At 43.5% G+C, this 17,898-nt stretch overlaps 1 protein-coding gene across 30 annotated transcripts in view; it reads right to left on the bottom strand.

Annotated features, from left to right (window-relative positions):
• The window catches only part of LOC112556085 (zinc finger protein 678-like), a 248,897-nt gene that overhangs the window by 22,826 nt on the left and 208,173 nt on the right, over positions 1 to 17,898 (bottom strand). For 28 of the 30 annotated variants that reach the window (XM_025224701.1, XM_025224708.1, XM_025224700.1 and 25 more), the window contains 4 exons: positions 16,946 to 16,987; positions 12,369 to 12,398; positions 4,083 to 4,327; positions 400 to 585 (listed from right to left, as the gene is read on the bottom strand). In XM_025224701.1, the coding sequence (XP_025080486.1) occupies positions 400 to 585; positions 4,083 to 4,327; positions 12,369 to 12,398; positions 16,946 to 16,987 (503 nt within the window). The remainder of the gene's footprint in view (positions 1 to 399; positions 586 to 4,082; positions 4,328 to 12,368; positions 12,399 to 16,945; positions 16,988 to 17,898) is intronic. The other 2 variants (XM_025224710.1, XM_025224702.1) reach the window with 1 other exon arrangement.

Here is a 17,898-nt window from a genome sequence, read left to right as displayed (position 1 = left end):
AAGACAGAAGTTGCGGTGTTAATTCAGATGTTTCCAAAAACGTACCTTAAAATCGCCGTTTTACTGCGTATGCTACATCGGTTTGTGGGAGGAAAATATTATAGCCTGGGGGAAAAAGTAGCGGGATCAGATACGAACCGGGAATGGCGCCGACATAGACTGCTGTAAGGTTAGCGTGTTACCATGACTACGGAAGGAGGAACCCACGGGGACTTCCGGCGACGTTCTAACGGTAACGACTCCAAGTCGCACAAGACTTCGCACTTCAAGACACTGCCACCAGTACCAGACCCACCAGCACCACACACCAACCACCACCACCATCACGCTAATCAACAACCACCCAACCTGCCTGTACCCGGTACTCAGGTCAAAGAGAGAAGAGTAAAAAGAGCTGACCTGAGTGAATTTGCGCTCACAAATCTCACACTTGTAAGGTTTGATGCCGGAGTGGATGCGTGCGTGCTGCGAGAGATAAGACGAGTTAGCGAAGCACTTGGAGCATGTGGGACACTTGTAGGGCTTGGGGTCCTGCTTGTGAATCTGCTGACAGTGGATCAGCATGTCGGACTTGGTGTTGAAGATCTGAAACGAGACAAACGGGACAGTTAAGCCACTTCTAAGATTGATTCCCATCTACATTACTCGTCCCCTTTGCTTTCCTTCCCGCTGCAGGTCAACTGCCATAGTGGGTCTTCATATACGTACAGCACGTACAGTCGACTATCTGTGACACAGTGTGTGACGGTGAAATTAAAACTCGGGTGGGTGGGTTAGTTTCATATTTCGATGGAGGAGAAGATTTGTGTTTTACACTCGCCAACAAGCAACAAGCGTGAGACACAACCCGTGCAGCACCCAGGCGATAGCGAGGCCAGCAGCACGGCGGCCATTTGCAGGCACTGCTGTATCGCCCTCGTGCGACCGGTTTGTGTTTTTGCTGAGTTGTCTCTTCCTGACGTGCTTAATCCTAACCTAACGACTGCCCATTCATTAGCGTGGAGGGTTCTCTTACGACCCGCGCCGCTAAAAGCCTCATAAACCCAAAATACCCTCTCGTGTGAGCAGCCAGGGGTCTGTGAAGCTGACGACTGGCGCTGCAGGTTCAGCAAGGTGTAACATTACTTAACTTTTAAAGGCTTTAAGAAGTCATTCCGACACTCCACGGCTGTTGAGTAAAATCCGTTTAAAGAGAAAGCCCTCGCCGGCGTCTGCTGAGTTAAGACGATGATCATACATCACAGGCAGCGCTCCTTGCCTCCCCTACACCCCCGCTCCCTCCGCCGTTAGAGCAGATCTTGGCTGTTCATGCATGAAGCCTGTCTGGGTGACGAAGCAGCGTCTGTGGATGGCTGCTTTCCGCTCCAAGATTCTTGAACGGTGTAGAAACCAAGAGCTTTGATAGACGAGGGTCTGTCAGAGTCTGGCAGAGGCTAGCGCCTCGCAGGGAAAAGGGGAATGTGAAAGACTTGTTCTACAGACATTTGTAAGAAGAGAGTTGAAGCAAGTAAATTTGTTTTACACACAAGTCAGGTGGTAAATAAAATGCACCAGAACAAGCGTTATCTAGTTTATTTTGTCAGTTCTTTCCACAGCTCATGGATTAAATCTGTTGGTCTCCTCCTCCATGGCCTTGCGACTTTTAGTAAAGAAGCTCAGAGGCAAAGGTCATTCTCCAACATCGCGAACCTCAGCTGCTCCGACTCGACCACCCACCCCGTCAGCGACGTACATCACCGGAAATGCTGCGGCAGTGAAGGACCGCAGACAAAGAAAAAACGAATTCTTGTCTGTTGAAGAACTCAGTCCAAAAGGACATGCTGGTCTTTTCTGTGAGCGGGCCTCCAATCATATCCTGGCGCATGCTGTACTGCTGCAGTCCGCAACCTGGTTCTGTATTACGAGCCACGAACTTTGCCTGCAAGCCATTCTGCGACTGTCTGCTTTGTTCCTTTTCTCTGCCTCGTTATTGCGACGATCAGCCCCACAATGCCAGCTTCTCTGGCATTCAGCTGCTCTCCGGGCCATCAAACGAGCCAAAAGTCTTATTGCTTACAGCGCCCAACCAAACGACATTTTCCTGATTAAGTTTCAGAACAAGATGTGTTTCCGCCAGTCTTGCCGCCAAAGAAATAAGTAACCTACTCTTGGACCGGGACTCTTCTTGCTTTGGGGACGATAATGGACGAGAAGCAAACCAGGGCTGCTGAAGACATCTGCCTTCGATATTTCGCAAGCATCTACGCGATATAGTCCCGAAACATCGCATTGCACAATTAAGCAACTCTCGTTTCTAATTCCAATGCTCGCAACTGTAACTGAATTCCTAGGATGCAAACAAGCGGATTCTCCAGTGCCTTTAGTGAAGTTTTTCTTCTTCAACAGTTCCTCTCTTAAACTCTTTGCTTTGTCTATCTCTAGTGGACTGTTTGATTTTGAGTTTTAACGTATGCCTCGTTCCCAGTTCTACGGTCTACCTTTCTTCCCAGCTGTGTTGACTGCACTTTACTGCAATGTTATCTGCCTTATTTTTTAATTCTTATCTGCATTTCTATTTGTTTATTTATTGTACTCTTAGTACCAGTATGTCGGACTCGGACAATGACTGCGGTAGATTAAGATGAACGTAGACCTCCCCTTCCTCTTCCTTGTTGGCAACACTGTTGTTAACATCGTCGAAGTTTGAACTGACGATTCTATGTAGCAATGGCTTCTTCTTTCCGCCTCACCCTCTTCCGCCCCCAATCTTTGTGCCTTCGTGATGACCTGTCCTTGTTCAGACACATTTCTCGGACTCTGTCAACGAGATATGATGTAAAGACAAAAGATCAGCCATCAAGATCCCTCCCCACCCCACCTCGTCTGACTATTGTCAACTGGAACGTGGGCGGCGGTGAAGGGTGAAGATCGTGACTTCATAACCTCCCTCGCCGCCCCTTTGCCCCCTCCCCCTGCACTCTAGCTTTGTTTCCACGCTTTCGACCGCGCCATCTGTTGTAGTCCATCTAATAAGTGCTCCTCCCAGCCAGGTTTCATGCCCTCCTCTCTCTTCCTCATCACCGTCTTCGTGCGCTCACGTAAACTTGACACGTGACGAGAACAAAGACGTGCCTCCGCAACGACTGTTCCGCCTCCCTCTCCACATCCATCACACACCCTCTCACACACACAAACACAACAGATAGAATATAACCACCACCACCACCACACACACACACACCTAAACAACCTCCCTCCTCTTTACATCATCTTCCTGTACCCTGACATCTCCGTACCCACAACCATTAACCATTAGTCTCCGCCAAACGTTCGACTTCTTTGGCGTCATGGTGACCACAGTAGTTCAAAGTCACGTCAGGACCACGTGATCAACGTCTGGACTAATGAGCGGCACATTCAGCGTGACGTAGGTCTGCAAGAGTCACGTGGTCTGTCAGGACGTAGCACCTCGTGCAGATTCTGTAGCAAGCTGGTGAAGGTGACCACACGCACGTGTTGAACTTCATGCCGCATCATGTCAGGTCTCTCGTGGCCTTACAGACGCCCTTAAAGGGACTTTAGGATGTAAGCGTGCACGAAATTACATGAAATAAAAGAATTTATTGGATCCGAGGGAATTCATGATCTGTCGCCATCTAGCACATCTTGTACTTGCGACAAAATTTAGTTATCTTTTCTCAGATGAATGTGTATGTACATCCGTATTCAAAATGTTATCAACTAGATATGCTGACAAGATGTTCCAAGAAGTTTGCATATTTATGATTCTCAACATCAAAAGACACATCAGTCTACTCATTTCTAAGACAAAACACGAGAAGAAAACACACAACACCTGTCTGCAGACTGGATGGCTTGAGGATAACTTATGCTCAATAAATTATTTTCAAGTCATTTCTTCAATAATTCTGTTGTTGTACACTGCGCAACTAAACTACAAAATGTTTCTTCAACAACAAGCTCGAGTTGAGATGTAGTTGTGCATCCACACGATCACTTATCTTGATAATCTTGATCCTATCCCACACCCTGACGTCATCAAACACGGTGCACAGGTCAAATCACACACATCAGATACTGACCTGATCACACATCTTGCACTGATAGGTCTTGTTCACGCGGGACTGAGGCTTCACGGGCTGTGGGATGACCAAGGGGGTGTTGGGTCCGGCCCCCGGGGCGTTGGGAGGTCCCCCGGTGGTGGGGGTGGGGGGTCCACTGAGACTGCCTGCGCTGGAGGTGCGGCAGTAGCTGGCCACGCTTCCAACGCTGCCGCGGTGAACCTCCCCCACCCCGCCCACACCCCCACTGTCTCCTCCAAGGGCACCTGCCACAAGAGAAATCAGGTTAGAGATAGTCAATGGTGTATGACGGACACAGGTTTGCTCTCTCGTACTCGCGCGCTTGCTCATTACTCACACACAACAACAACAACAACGCCATCACACAAAACAAACACAGCCTTTACAAATTAAATTACTAACAGATTCCATCTTGTCATCCAATAATTATTGCTGAAAACGTTTTTGCACAAGTTAGTGTTTCTGGCGGTATACGACTGTAAAACTGTTCACTGCTTCAATCGGATGAAAGCAGAAGGATCATTAAAAGCCTTCCTCCATCCCTGAGTGCCTTCCCCACCCTGCTATCCTCCGTGTTTCCGAACAAGTCAAACAGTAGGTCACATCGCCTTCTCTACCCTGACATCATCTAACAACATCAACATGAGTATCGCGATAATTCATTCTGTTCCAGCCTGCTCGGTGACATGTCGTAACAAACATCCATGCAGGCTACTTCTCTAAAATCGACTGTAATAATAATTGTTTTGATTATTTCCTCTGATAAAGGTGCTAATGTCATTATTTGAAAACAGAAATAGAGTAAGGAGATAATTCCAATGATAACACAAATTATTGCAGAGTGAAATGTGAATGATCTCACTGGGAGGAAGTCGACTGTTAACTCACAGATAAATGGCAAAGTGACGAGAAATGACCGCACACACTCTGGAGTGACAAACATGGCGAGCATGGAGACAGAAGCGTTGGTAAAGTGCAAAGTTCCAATACTCAGCCTCACAAAGGGACAAGATTTATGGTCACATGATACAGGCTCAACGCCTAAAAAACTTTGTTGTTGCTTTTTCCGCTTTCAGATCTTACATTGCAGTTGTGAGTTATTTGCATCTTTGATATTTCGCCATACACATATCTGAACAAAGAATTATGATAAATAATCATGATAAATGTTTATGTCAATTGCAAGCCATTCCGCTTCGACCTTTAAGATTAAGACAAAGTTTTAAGTGATTAACACCTTTCAGATTTTTTTGGTACAGTTTTGTGATAAACTAATCACGAAAGTCAGGTTTGCCTGTCTACATTAACCTGTACAGGTGATTACGAGTTTGATGTGTCCTTTCAGATTTATGAGTGATTACCTTTTTTTTTCCTTTCATCTTTAGAGTGTGCCCGAAAATTATGATTCCATTTTGACCTTTAAAATTTAGCCTGAAAGTTGTGAGTGATTATGATTTTTTTTTTTCATGTTCTTGAAGGATAAGCCAACAGTTATGAACGCTGTTGGTTTGGTCTTTAAGATTTGTCCATACAGTTATGAGTGATTAAGAATTTAATTTGTCCTAGAAGATTCTTGCTCAGCACCGACCATGATACAAATACTTACACCACAAACCGGGATTTGTCCCGCTTAACTAGGATCCGATGGACAAGTCAGAAGACGACCTGCGAGGACGAGCAGGCGAACTAAAGGTTGTTTATGCTGCGCAGTGAAGATGCTTCAGAGCGTGCAAATCATATTTACTCGTGGCATAGCTCTTGTCATCGTGAACAGCACCTCCCGCCCCTCCACAGCTATGACAGCTTTATGTCAGCTTAAATGTGAATGAAATGCCGCCCCTGTGGAGACGGCGACTGTTAACGACTAACTAAACAGATTTAAAGCTGAATAAAGGAGAAGGGGGCTGAGAAACGATTGCTTTAGTGGGCGAGTTCCTGGACGCCTCTCAAGAAAAAAAAAATCCTACAGGATGAAGACGAGACTATGAAGCACGTGTTCTGCTTCCCGTCTGAGGAGATGAGTGATTATAGAAACTTACACCAAACGGTTGAGGGGTTGATTAACCTTCCATGCAGGAAAGACGTGAATGAACAAGAAGGCAGTAAAAACACGCAAAAATCATCAACATATACAAACGCTATTCATTTCCGGTTACATAATTATTTATATCTTTGAAATAAAAATAATGTGCGCTGAAAGAACCACAACAAGTAAATAAAATGATTCTTCTCAATTTACAAGAACAGATGTCAAAATGCCGCTGCAATGAAGATGTAAATGAGAAAGAAATATAAAATCGGTTATCTAGAAGTTCCTGTCAACAGTCCTCGCCCTCTGGGCTTAACAAATGTTCGTGATAAGGACGTACGCCATGGAAATCACCAAACTAGAATTTAGAAGATCATACAGACAAGCGAACAGAGTGACCAAAGAGACAAACAAGCGTGTAGTGTGTCCATGCACCTGCGTAAATGTCTATGGATGTGTGTGAGTGTGTGTACGCGCGCGTGCATAAGCAGAAGGAGCTGGTCCCTGCCAGGTAGTGGAGAAATGTCGTGACAGCAAAAACGAGATGGCGAGGAGGAAATGGAGGAGAAGAGAGAAGACAGAGAGAGAGGCGTGCTGCCCACGGCACGGGGAGGCTGCTGGGGGCACTGACATCCCGATGATAGGGCGCGGCGAGGGCGGACGGCGTGGCGAGTGTGACAACCAGCCCCTGCCAATGAAGTTAGAAGGGAGGGAGGGTCAGTGGCCAAGGCACCAGGGCAGGGCGACCTGACCTGCCACACGCGCGCGCGGCACCGACAGTGCGACCTGTCCTAAAAGACTCGCGTGCAAGCTAAGCGACACGACTGCGCCCCGAGACTTGTCTCACGGTATTTCATCACCTGTGAGAGCAGGTTTCCAGCCTGTGACCCTCTCCTAACCCTGCAGGTTTTTGGTCTTCCTAACATTCTTTTTGTTTAATGTGTGCAGCCAGATGACTGGTGACCGATGTTTCTGGAAAGTCTGCTTACTTTATCTACTTTATTTGAGAGATCTGTTGGACAATAATAAATAATACTCTCCCTAGAATCTGGCAGCGCTGCCTTATTTCCAAAATAAAACAAATTTCTTAGAATCCATTTTTCGAGTTCAAAACTTGACTACAATTGAAATTTTCTCCTTATTATTCATTGACGCCACGTCTAAACGCAAAGTGAACAATTTTCCAAGTTGATCAATGGCGGTCATATTATCTTTTTTACAACACTCTTCTGGGCATTGGGCAGCGATAAAATACAGTTCTACTCAGCTAACATTCTGACAACAGTAATAGAGATAAACGTGTCCTGCGACCGTTTTAAATTGCGATAAATACAATTAGTCTCAGTGGCAGCAACTGTAACCTACAGGCAGTCATTATAGTACATCAGTGAAGAAACAAACCATTTCAAGCGTTAAATAATTATGCATAGCTGTATAACAAACAACTTTTTTGCGGATCAGATAACACACGATATCTCTGGATCAAAAAAAAAAAAAAATACGATTATTTTTTCTTATTGGTAACCCGACCAAGAACCTTGGCTATAAGGGCGACTTGTATTGTCCAAAATCTTACAAAGAGGACACACACACAATCACATAGACGAACACCCACACGCGTGCACGCACGCACACAGGAGTGTATGGGGGGCAGGGAGTGGGAGGGACAAGCACAATGGCTGGGGAAGGCTTAAGCTGCAAGCCATATCACTTGCTTTATATTTTGCCCACCGCTCTGGAAACCATGAATAATTAAAAAGGGGAGAGAGGGGAGAGCGTATTCAAAGGCGATGCAGCTAGCGAAGTAAACACCACATTAAGAATTAACGATTTAATGCGGAAGACAAAGTAACCCTTCATAAACTAAGAACAAACAGGGGAAGGTAGTGGGAGGTAATACTGTCATTTTCTACGCTACCCGTTTCAAAAGAAATGTGCACTTTTAACTCCCATGAACTGGATTCACTTTTTATGGCAAATAATTTTAGCTAGCCCATTAACATCAGCTCCTTTCGGAGGTCACACAGCACACAATTCCCAACAAGAAATTTAAAAAATGGGCAAAAATGAATATCTTGCGATAGTAGAATCCTCTCTCTTTCTAGCTCCCTCTCAGTCCCACTGTTGAATTGAAAAATCGTGTATAAGAAACATTACAGGGAAATGTTTTGAGAGAGAGGTGTCGCAAGAAGAAGCTTGATACTAGTTCCTTATCCACAAACATATTTGTATGATTTATAAAAGCATTTTAAAACAAACAGCCACCATATGATAATAAGCACAGTTCATTTGCAGGCTTTGGGAGGCAATCACCAAACCCGATCAGCCACTGGTCCTGTTTGTGGATCAGGCTGACAGGACGGAGAGTTGACTGGCACTGACTACCCTACCTAACCGCGATTTCTGTAGCTGGCTGGCACCGTTTACAAAAGACAGAATACAAAGACAAAAGTCTAACAAAGACATTCCAAAACTACGCACTATTTTTCGTGTAGGTGCCAAAAGTTTTCTAACATTGTTATATTGTTTTCTTCTCAAAGCTCAGCAACCCCTTTCTCTCATGCATGCAGGCATTAACTCTCTCTCTCACTCAAACACAAAACAGAAGATTGGAAGAGCACTAGACACTGCTGGTCTAAATTCCTTTTTCAACGATAGTTTGCCTCCGACCCCCTCAAAGCTTGTCGACCCACTTACCCGCCAGTGCCCTCTCCTCGCCCTTCCGTTACACACATGCACAGAGAACCGCAACAGAAATTTTCCTTTCAACACCCCCGTCCTGCAAACTTCCCTCACTTCCAGTCGGGTAGCTACTCTCCTTTCGCCTCCTTCCCCCCTACTCGCCACCATGCCATTCTCCTCCCTAGGACTAAAAACATCGTCGATCTGATATTTTACGTGGGACATTTATTCCGCTAATTACATTTTTCTCTGTTCAAATGAAACCTGATAGAGATGGTATGAAACTGTAGCCAGGTCAACGAAGAATATTGCTTGCTTTCAAATGCCGCAGTCGTCGTCTGGCGCGCTGTCCCCCTTCCTCCCCCTCTCGTGCACGCGGTGAGAGAGAGAAAGAAAAAAAAAGGATGAGAGCGACACAGATGAGAGCAAGCTTGTGCATTTCCGTTTTTAAAAACCTGAAATCAGTAGCTCCCCCCTCCACCCCGCCCAGAAGTGTCATCCAGAGGTGAAGCGTTACAGGTCTTGCAGTATATGGAATGAGAAAACATCAATAATCATGAAGGGATGATGGAATGAGGATTACAAGGACAGTGACGATGAGATTGAAGATAAGTGCCGTCAAGCTTGATCTCTCTTTCACACTGGCTACCCGGGTGTGCTCAACCTTGCGATGAAGAATGAAATCTGGAGAGCTGTTTGAGCAGTGAGCACCACTCACGCACTCACCATACAACAGAAGACCGCATGCCAAACTCTTTCACAATGGTCAGGTCTCCAAGTCAGGAATCTCCTACTGTCTTCGCTGACCTTTGATCTCGAAAAGCTCAACCTTTCAGGCCGCACCAGCCAATCAAATCGCCCGTTTTCTTGTATCCGTAAAATGCGAAAGCTACGGCGAATGATTTGTGGGCTATTAATTAGCAGGAAATCTTTATATATATATATCTACGTGTTATGCTGGAGTATTTTTAACTATCAAACATCGATGTGGGATGAAAACAGCATCTACCACAAAGTCTCTACTCCTACAAGGTCCTCTTTCTCGGGGACTTGGCGACATCCATGTCGCTACGGACGTTCGGGAGAGGAAGTGTGCATCTGCGCCAACCTTCAGAACCATTGGCCATGACTCTGCTCTTTTAGCTCCGCGTGAAAAATGCATACGTCACGCTTGCCACCCCACCCCACCCTGTTTTTGCCACTAAGTAATAAGTGTTGGTCTGGGAGGGTGGTAACCCTCGCACATTATGTCACCAGCCTTTCTTTGTCGACGATCTACTTGCTGGTCTGGGTGCCGCATTGTTCCCCTCCCCACCCCAACCCCCCTACATGCAGCTGCCCTGGCTTGTGACAACAATGAGAGCTTGTGGCAGGTACAGACACTGGAGCATCACGGGATCGATGGCGTGTGCGTCACATACATTGTCAGCACTATAATGATGCAAGTGCGTAACACCAATGGCCCCGCACTAGCAGGCGGCAGTTTCGGCGACGCCAGCCTGTGCGCGACATACATGGAAATCACTCCAGCTGCAACAGCAATCCCGTCTTAGGTTGCACTTTTTTTTTCTTCTTCTTCATTCTTCTTGGTCTCTCACTCCTCAACGTAGTTTTCCTGGCTCTCCCGTCTTTGGAGACAAGCACGCGGGGTGTGCGCACGCGCGACCACACCACTGAGGCGTGCACATCGGGGGCGCTAAGGATGTCACGTCCCTCCGGAGATCAGCTTGCAGGGGGAGTCGTCTCGCTCCTTGTCAGCCACACCGTCGACCGGAACGGACAACTGCGTCTTGAGTTCTTCACGCCGACAATTGAGTCACGTGCACGTTACACCATTACACTCGCCACCTTGCGGCAAGCGCGCTCGTCATCAATTCATCAAGACACTAGATGAAGAGCGCCTTCCACGAGAAATGTTTTATTTTTTTTGTTTAGTTTCTGTTGTTTTTTTGTTTGTTTGTTTGTTGTGTTGTTTTTCTTTGTTTTGTACATTTCTGTTTGCAACGACTGTTATTAGAAATATCTTTAAGAGATGCTAAGATTCTTCCTACTATCACTCTCCTCAGGTATTTGTGTCTCTCTCTCACCTAAAAACGGTAGTCGCCCCGTCAAGAGAGGCAAACGCTCGAGCGCGCACGTGTTATTTAGGAGTAAGATTACTTTAATTTATTCTTCTGATAGATTAAAAATTCTACAAGTCGCGTGAAATGACATTTTCTCTCAAGTGTGTGTGTTCGCGTGAGTTTTTGTTAGTGTGAAAGAGTGTATCCCTCCATTTCTTTGTCATTTAAATTTTTGTAGTTCTCTTAAACATGCTGTCAGAACGGGTATAATTTACAAGGAAATATTCCTGTGTGATTGACTGAACCAGTGGTGGGGAACCTTTTTTCGTTCAAGGTCCATTTTGATATTTATAACACTGGCGGGCGTTTAAAATCATCTACTTTTGAATGAGCCTGCTCTGGTCAAGATGTAGTTTGGTCACAGTGTTAATTAACACAACGTGTACCATCCCAGCCTGCCTGCCACAGTATTCTGAGTCACAACAGTCTGCCTTTTGGTAATAGGTGCATGAAAACTAACCCTGCCTCTATGAACATCATAGCGAAATAACTGCTTGGAGTCTGTAGAATATATGTTTATAATTAAAAAGGTCCTAGAGGGGACAGAGTATACAGTAACAAAACCTTTGTACATAATACACTATTTTCTGTTTGTGCTTGAGCAGTGAAAGTACGTTAATAATAACTATAATTATCTTGACAATTGAGTACACACATACCTACTCCTGATGGAGGACTTACTAAATGTCTACACTACTCGTATCAGTCGTATGTGTTCTGTCTTTCACGTACTGGACGTTCACTGCTTGTCCCTCACAATCTATTGTTGTAATGTAAAAAGCTAACAGAGTTACTAAATTCTGCAACTACCTTGGCTGGCCGGGTCAAATAATCTCACGGGGCGAACATTCCTCCCCTACCCTTGGACTAAACGAAAATTAGAGACATTTGAAAAAAAAAAAAACATTTTGAAATCCGCCAACTGAATGACTTCCTTCATTTTATGAAATCTGATTACTGTTGTGGTTATCCTTACAACAATCATAATTATTAAATAACTACACCGTTTAAAAAATAATAATACCAAAAAAGAAACAACTGTATTTCATCACCTTCAAGAATTATATAGTCAGATTTAGATAAGCTTCATAAAAAAGTAATTAAAAAGTCACCTATCAGAAGCAAACCCACCAAAGTATATAAAGGCTGTCAAGCGTAAAAAATCGCATAGAATTCTCATTCTAGTTCTGTGATTCAGGTTACCACACCACTCAATGGCTAAAGTATACAAGAATAAAAAGTGTACAATCAAACACAAGGGCATTGTAAGTCCACACAATACGTACCACCGAGTACCACCCATTAGCAGTGCCGACAGAACTAACTGTTGGTGTCCATGCTATATTTAGGACTTCACGAACTCAGTGCAACAAAAGAGTAAAAGAAAAAGAAACTTGTGATCGGGCAAACTTCTGACAAACGCAACACCATGTATTTATTGTCTATGCTCACCCCAGAAATCCCTTGACATCATGCAAGCTGCTGGTAAACAAAAGACAACATAAATGATTAAGCAATGATGACTTTGAGGGCTCCTACTGACTTCTGAAATTACAGTAAACATAAAATTAGGAAATCAAACGAGGAACAATGAAGGTTTATAGAAACTTTGAGATTTCCTTTAAAAAAATCAAATAAACAAACAAAGAAACAATAAAACACAAAAAACACCATAATCAATGACAGAATGACAGAAAAGCTTGCAGTTTTAATAACTGTCAGGCCGAGTTAGCTAAGAAATGTACGTGGATTCAACTGGGTCCGCCACAGATGAAAAGCTAACGACAAAACACTTGAGACAAGTTTGGAGAAAACAATTAGGCAGCAAAAATTACGAGTGATGAGAACTAACAAAGTCGGCAAACAAGCAAAACAAACAAAAAAGCAAGTTAAGGTTAATAGAATAGTCATTTCAAGCAAAGCATCTGCCTTATAACTGCTCCTCAAACTTGTTTCGTATGGATTATTTGTACAGCCTGCTATCTCCAGAGAAAAAAAAAACTGAGCAACGCCGTACGACAAGTAAGAGGACCCGACAGTTGGATCGAAGGTCTCCCAACAGTGAGAGACCCCGCTAGGTACTGAGAAGCGAAACTAATAAGTTTGCAGTTTTTACTTAAATAACGTTAGCTTGGCATTTTCCGTTTTTATTCACGGCAACCGGCGTGTGGATGGCGTCTTCCTCCAGCACTTGATCGCGGAACAATCTGGCTCGCCGGCGCAAAAGGTTAGGTGTACAGCGGAGGGGTCTTCAGGAGATAGTGCCGAGTCATGATGGTGTGTGTGTGTTGAGGGGGGATTGCAATTACTCAAGTCGCAGTTTAATGCTTCAGGATACTTGTTGCAAGAAGGGAAACGTATACAGCTGCTTTGATTCCAACTTTCTATCAACGGCGTAAAAACCAGGCTTTTACGGGCCACCGTTCTGACATTCCATGGCCAGCCATTTAAAGGCTGAAAGAATATGTGCATGTTAAAGTTAAGCTCGAAGTACTGACAATGATTACAGATCGCAGATGAATGTCCGGACTTAAATGGAGGAGAAAACTGAGCGAAATTAAACTAGCATCGCATTGTACAACGAGGCTTCGTAACAAGGACACAGACCTAGAACTTTGTCAAAACGCAATGAAGAAAATAACATCATTGGAGATAGAATGATGAGATAAAACGGAACACTTTTCTGCGGGGGGTAGGAAAAAAGGATAGGAGTGGCATGGACACCACCTTCAGGTCTGAGCAAAATCCCATCGACGAAGCAAAACTCAGAACCGTAGTTGCCCCCGTCAAAAGAATGTTCTCTCTTTGTGCTAATGTTGAAAGATTTACGCCATGAGAAAAATGTTATCACATGCTTGTTCGTCTCTCCACGTATGGAAAACATGCCCTTCTGCCCCTTGTGGTATTTACCACTTGGATAGAGAAGTGTGGAGTATTTATTGTGACAGCGAAATGAGCCACAGCTTTAACAATACAAACAAATCCTCTGTGAGCTTGGACATGACCAGCTTGCGGTGACCATACAACCAGGGAACACCTGTCTTATCGACGGTGACAACAAAGAAATCACTTTCGTGCGAACTAAAACAGCGAACATAGTGTGGATGACATGGATCTTTTCTTCAAAAAGTTTAACCAGCGAAACTAGTATTAGCAATATCCAGACTTATTACATCACTTGCCTGCAAAAGCAATCGACTTCTTACATAACAGACAAATTTACAGCAAAAAATAAAATAAAAAAATAAAATGACTTGCACAAGTATTTCGAGACGACATCATCTCCAGACAAGTTAATAATAAAAACATGACAAGTCAAGATCTGGTGTCGGATAGAAAACACTACTGTATCTGCAAACTGACTAGACAATCGTCTGGGATGCAGAAATATTTTGATACCCGAACAGTTTTCCAAGAATAAAAAAAATTCCTTTATCAGCCTTTTTCAAAAGTATAACAAAAGAAGCTTAGGACGTGGATGTTCCTGGAGAAAGAGCAGGTCGCGCCAGCTGAGGAGACCCGGACGACAGACGTCTTCTCCTTCATCTGATTCCTGTGCAGCTGCGAAGAAACGAGGGTGCATGCCCACATAAAATTTCCTGCAAATTTATGACCGTCCTTAAATTTCCAACTCCTTTTCTTGTTGGACTGGGGGATGGTTGGCTTTGGAGGGGAGAGGGGGATTAAAGAATAACCCATCGCCTTTTTCACAGAGCTGTAAAACACAAAAACCTCGGGCTTTGAACAAGAAAGACTTTCTTGTATTAAATCATACCCAGAGAAGGGCTTAGAGCTGAAATTAGACACTGAATCTTTAAAACGACATTTTAACAAGGAAACAGAAGCTACCAGGGGAGTTTAAACTACCCCGGAATTTCTGTCCTTTCAGAGACCACAGAAAGCCTAATAAAAATATCTTTCTGATTTGAAGCCTTGTTGTACATTTTTTACATTTCTGAAATTATATATATCTTGATTGCCACTGTGTTTATTCAGAACCAGAAAAGCTGATAATCGCTTATATTTAACCATCACGCTGTTCTCGATCTTCGAAACCTCGGGTAAAGTTGCTCAAATCTGAGACAGCAGCCAATTAATTGTATCGGTGAACAATGGCAGAAGAAGTTTCGCAAGGTACTACTGGGACCCTAAAGGTGTTCTGAGGAACCTAATGCTGACAGACACATCTCAGGCTTGAGACAAGCCACACAATGCGATAGTAGGCTGCGACCACAGGGCGCTCAGTTTAAAAGATATTCGCGGTTTGATGGTCAGGTGGCGGATAGGTCTCATGATACAGTATCTGTGTTTTCTAACGGTCGGACTACTTCCTGGGATGAACAATTTTCCAACAACTTGCATGCACGTACAAAAATTGCAAAAAGTACACATTATGTGGACTGTCATTGTCACTTGTCATTGCCAGTTGCTACAATTCTGTACAATTAACACAAGTATTGCAATCAAGCAACCAAACTTCGGCAAAACGAGGTGGATGCCCATTCGCAAGTGTTTAAACAGAACTAGCACGACCTAGAATGTGTGCTTGTGTTTCCAAAAAAAAAAGCCCTTTATTTGGAGTGAGAGAGATGCATGTCTCTAGGGATGGTCGAACGAAAGGACATATATATTTATGTATGTTTCATTCTTAACAAATCAACTTTTTTAATTCTGTGACAGACAGGACAATAAAGAGTGTGCATCAACCCCCAGCCCCTCCCGCTAGTGGATATGTGTGTGTGTGTGCATAAGCAGGCATACACATAGTTAAGAAAGGGGGGGGGGAGAAGAAGAAGATCAAAATGCGGAAGAGAGACAGCAAAAACTCGTTTTTAGTTTTTCATTTAGACCAAGGTGGTGTCTAAGGTATGTCCGTCTAACATTTATTTTCTAGGCGCTAAGAACTGCTGACTTTAAAGAGTTTTTTTTTTAACTTAGGGCTACGATCTATTGTCTTGTGTCTTAGCTTCATTTAATCTTCGGAGGGTTATTTTCCTCCTGCGAGACCCACTTTTAATTTAGATAAAAAGTAATAACTTGAAGAAGTAATTAAACTTTTTGTCTTCTCCACGGGGCTCATCTGCAGAAGGAAGGGAGACGCAGGTACCGTTAGCACACCTGGCTACGAGCGAGGCTAACTGTTTGCTGGCAACATAATTACAGCATAAAAAGTCAAACGTGTTTGTTGAAAACTTTGTGACTGGAATCAGCAGCCCCCACCACCTCTCCTTCACCTCCACCCATCTCGACGACGACAATTTGCAGACGCTGAAGTGTTCCAAGGCTGCAGACTAACACTCGTGTCTCAGACGAAAATTAAAGGCCAGAGAAAGAGGTTTAAGGTTAGGTCTGGCAATAGGTGGTGGGTGGATGACACGTGATACTCCAATATAGACAAAGACGCGTCTCTTGATATTAACTTTTTTTTTTTTTTTTGCTTTAAAAGTAATGCCAATATATTTTCATAATTTCACAACAATGAATTACATTACTTTAGTCGCTGAAACATCATATCAGTCCACACACACACACAAGCGCATGCTCGCATACACACAAGTGTATGCACGCACACAGAACTAAACTTCATTAACCTAAATTAAAATTTGCTATAAAGAAAACAAAGAATTCGGTATTCTAAATTTATTAAATGTTTCCAAGAAGACTCTGGTCAGACAGACCAATGTCATCTGGTATGATAGAAACGGGGTAGCCTGGCTATGATGGAGTCACCTGGCTTGCTAGAGACTAGTCTAGCTATGATGACGTCACCTGACTTGCTAGAGACTAGTCTAGCTATGATGACGTCACCTGGCTTGCTAGAGACTAGTCTAGCTATGATGGCGTCACGTGACTATGCCAGAGCATTAATTATGTCTGCTCATTACCTGGAAGTTCACATGAATTCTGATCTTATCACAGAGAACGTTTCATAGAATATTCCAGTGTTATTATATTCTGCAGGCAAAATATCAGACAAGCGATTTCAAACACTCACGAGATGCAAAGCAATTGACAAAAAATATGCTTACCATGATCAGACGTGTGAGGTTTACTCCACTTGAAATACGAATCTGGAAAAAAAAACATAATAAAATGTTATTAAATTAAAATACAGAGTTTTTGTTCAAAATATTATACTGCCTTTACAACGAATACTAGTAAGGTCGCTTTTAAGTTTGATGTCTTGTTTTGTCCGTGTTCATTCATACTGTCCTATTCAGCCTATAGTTTCCTGCTCCTGTAATACACAGACATAATCAAAAACACAGTTACAGAGAACACCATTGTAAATTCCGTTTTTGTTACACCTCGCTCTTCCCGTGATTCTAAGTCAAAGTTCAATAACGGAGCCAACCCGGGATCGGACGATCAAGTTCGGGGTGGAAGGACCGTTCCAAGCCTGACCAGCCTGTTAGTACAAGCGATAGAAAAGTGACTGAATGTAAAGAATATGCAATCCGCAGGTCGCCACCAAAGCCCGTACATAAACTGAGTTTGAACTTTGAGACTGAGGCACTGCCAAACAAATGAACAGACGGCAGTGAGGAATCCTGTGAGTCATGAAGGTGAGAACTGGTTTAAGAACAAAGTTTCTAATAAATTTTACCAGTTTCCCAGAGGAAGGTTTATTTAAAGATTATTACAAAACTGAAAAAAAGCCAGTAAGCATTTTATAACAAAATGCTACCAGCATGCAAGCTAGTAAACAAACACACGTATACTCGTCTGTTTAGTCGCTATGTCATCGAAGGAAGAAAGATAGCTACACTTCATATGCGTGAAGACCATGGACATGAAATAACTGCAAGCAATTCAATCACCAAAAAAAAATGTTTCTAAACCAATTCAAGTTTTTAAACAACAAATTCCTGTTCCCACTTCCTTCCTAATAAAATTAAGAGAAATTGAAGGACAATACTTGAAGTACATCACATCTCCTAACTGGTTAATAAATGACAGAAGTGAGCCCTTTACCCTTCCC

The sequence above is a fragment of the Pomacea canaliculata genome, linkage group LG2 (assembly GCF_003073045.1).
Source record: "Pomacea canaliculata isolate SZHN2017 linkage group LG2, ASM307304v1, whole genome shotgun sequence".
Classification (NCBI taxonomy): domain Eukaryota; kingdom Metazoa; phylum Mollusca; class Gastropoda; order Architaenioglossa; family Ampullariidae; genus Pomacea; species Pomacea canaliculata.
This window is presented reverse-complemented; position numbering and strand designations above follow the sequence as displayed.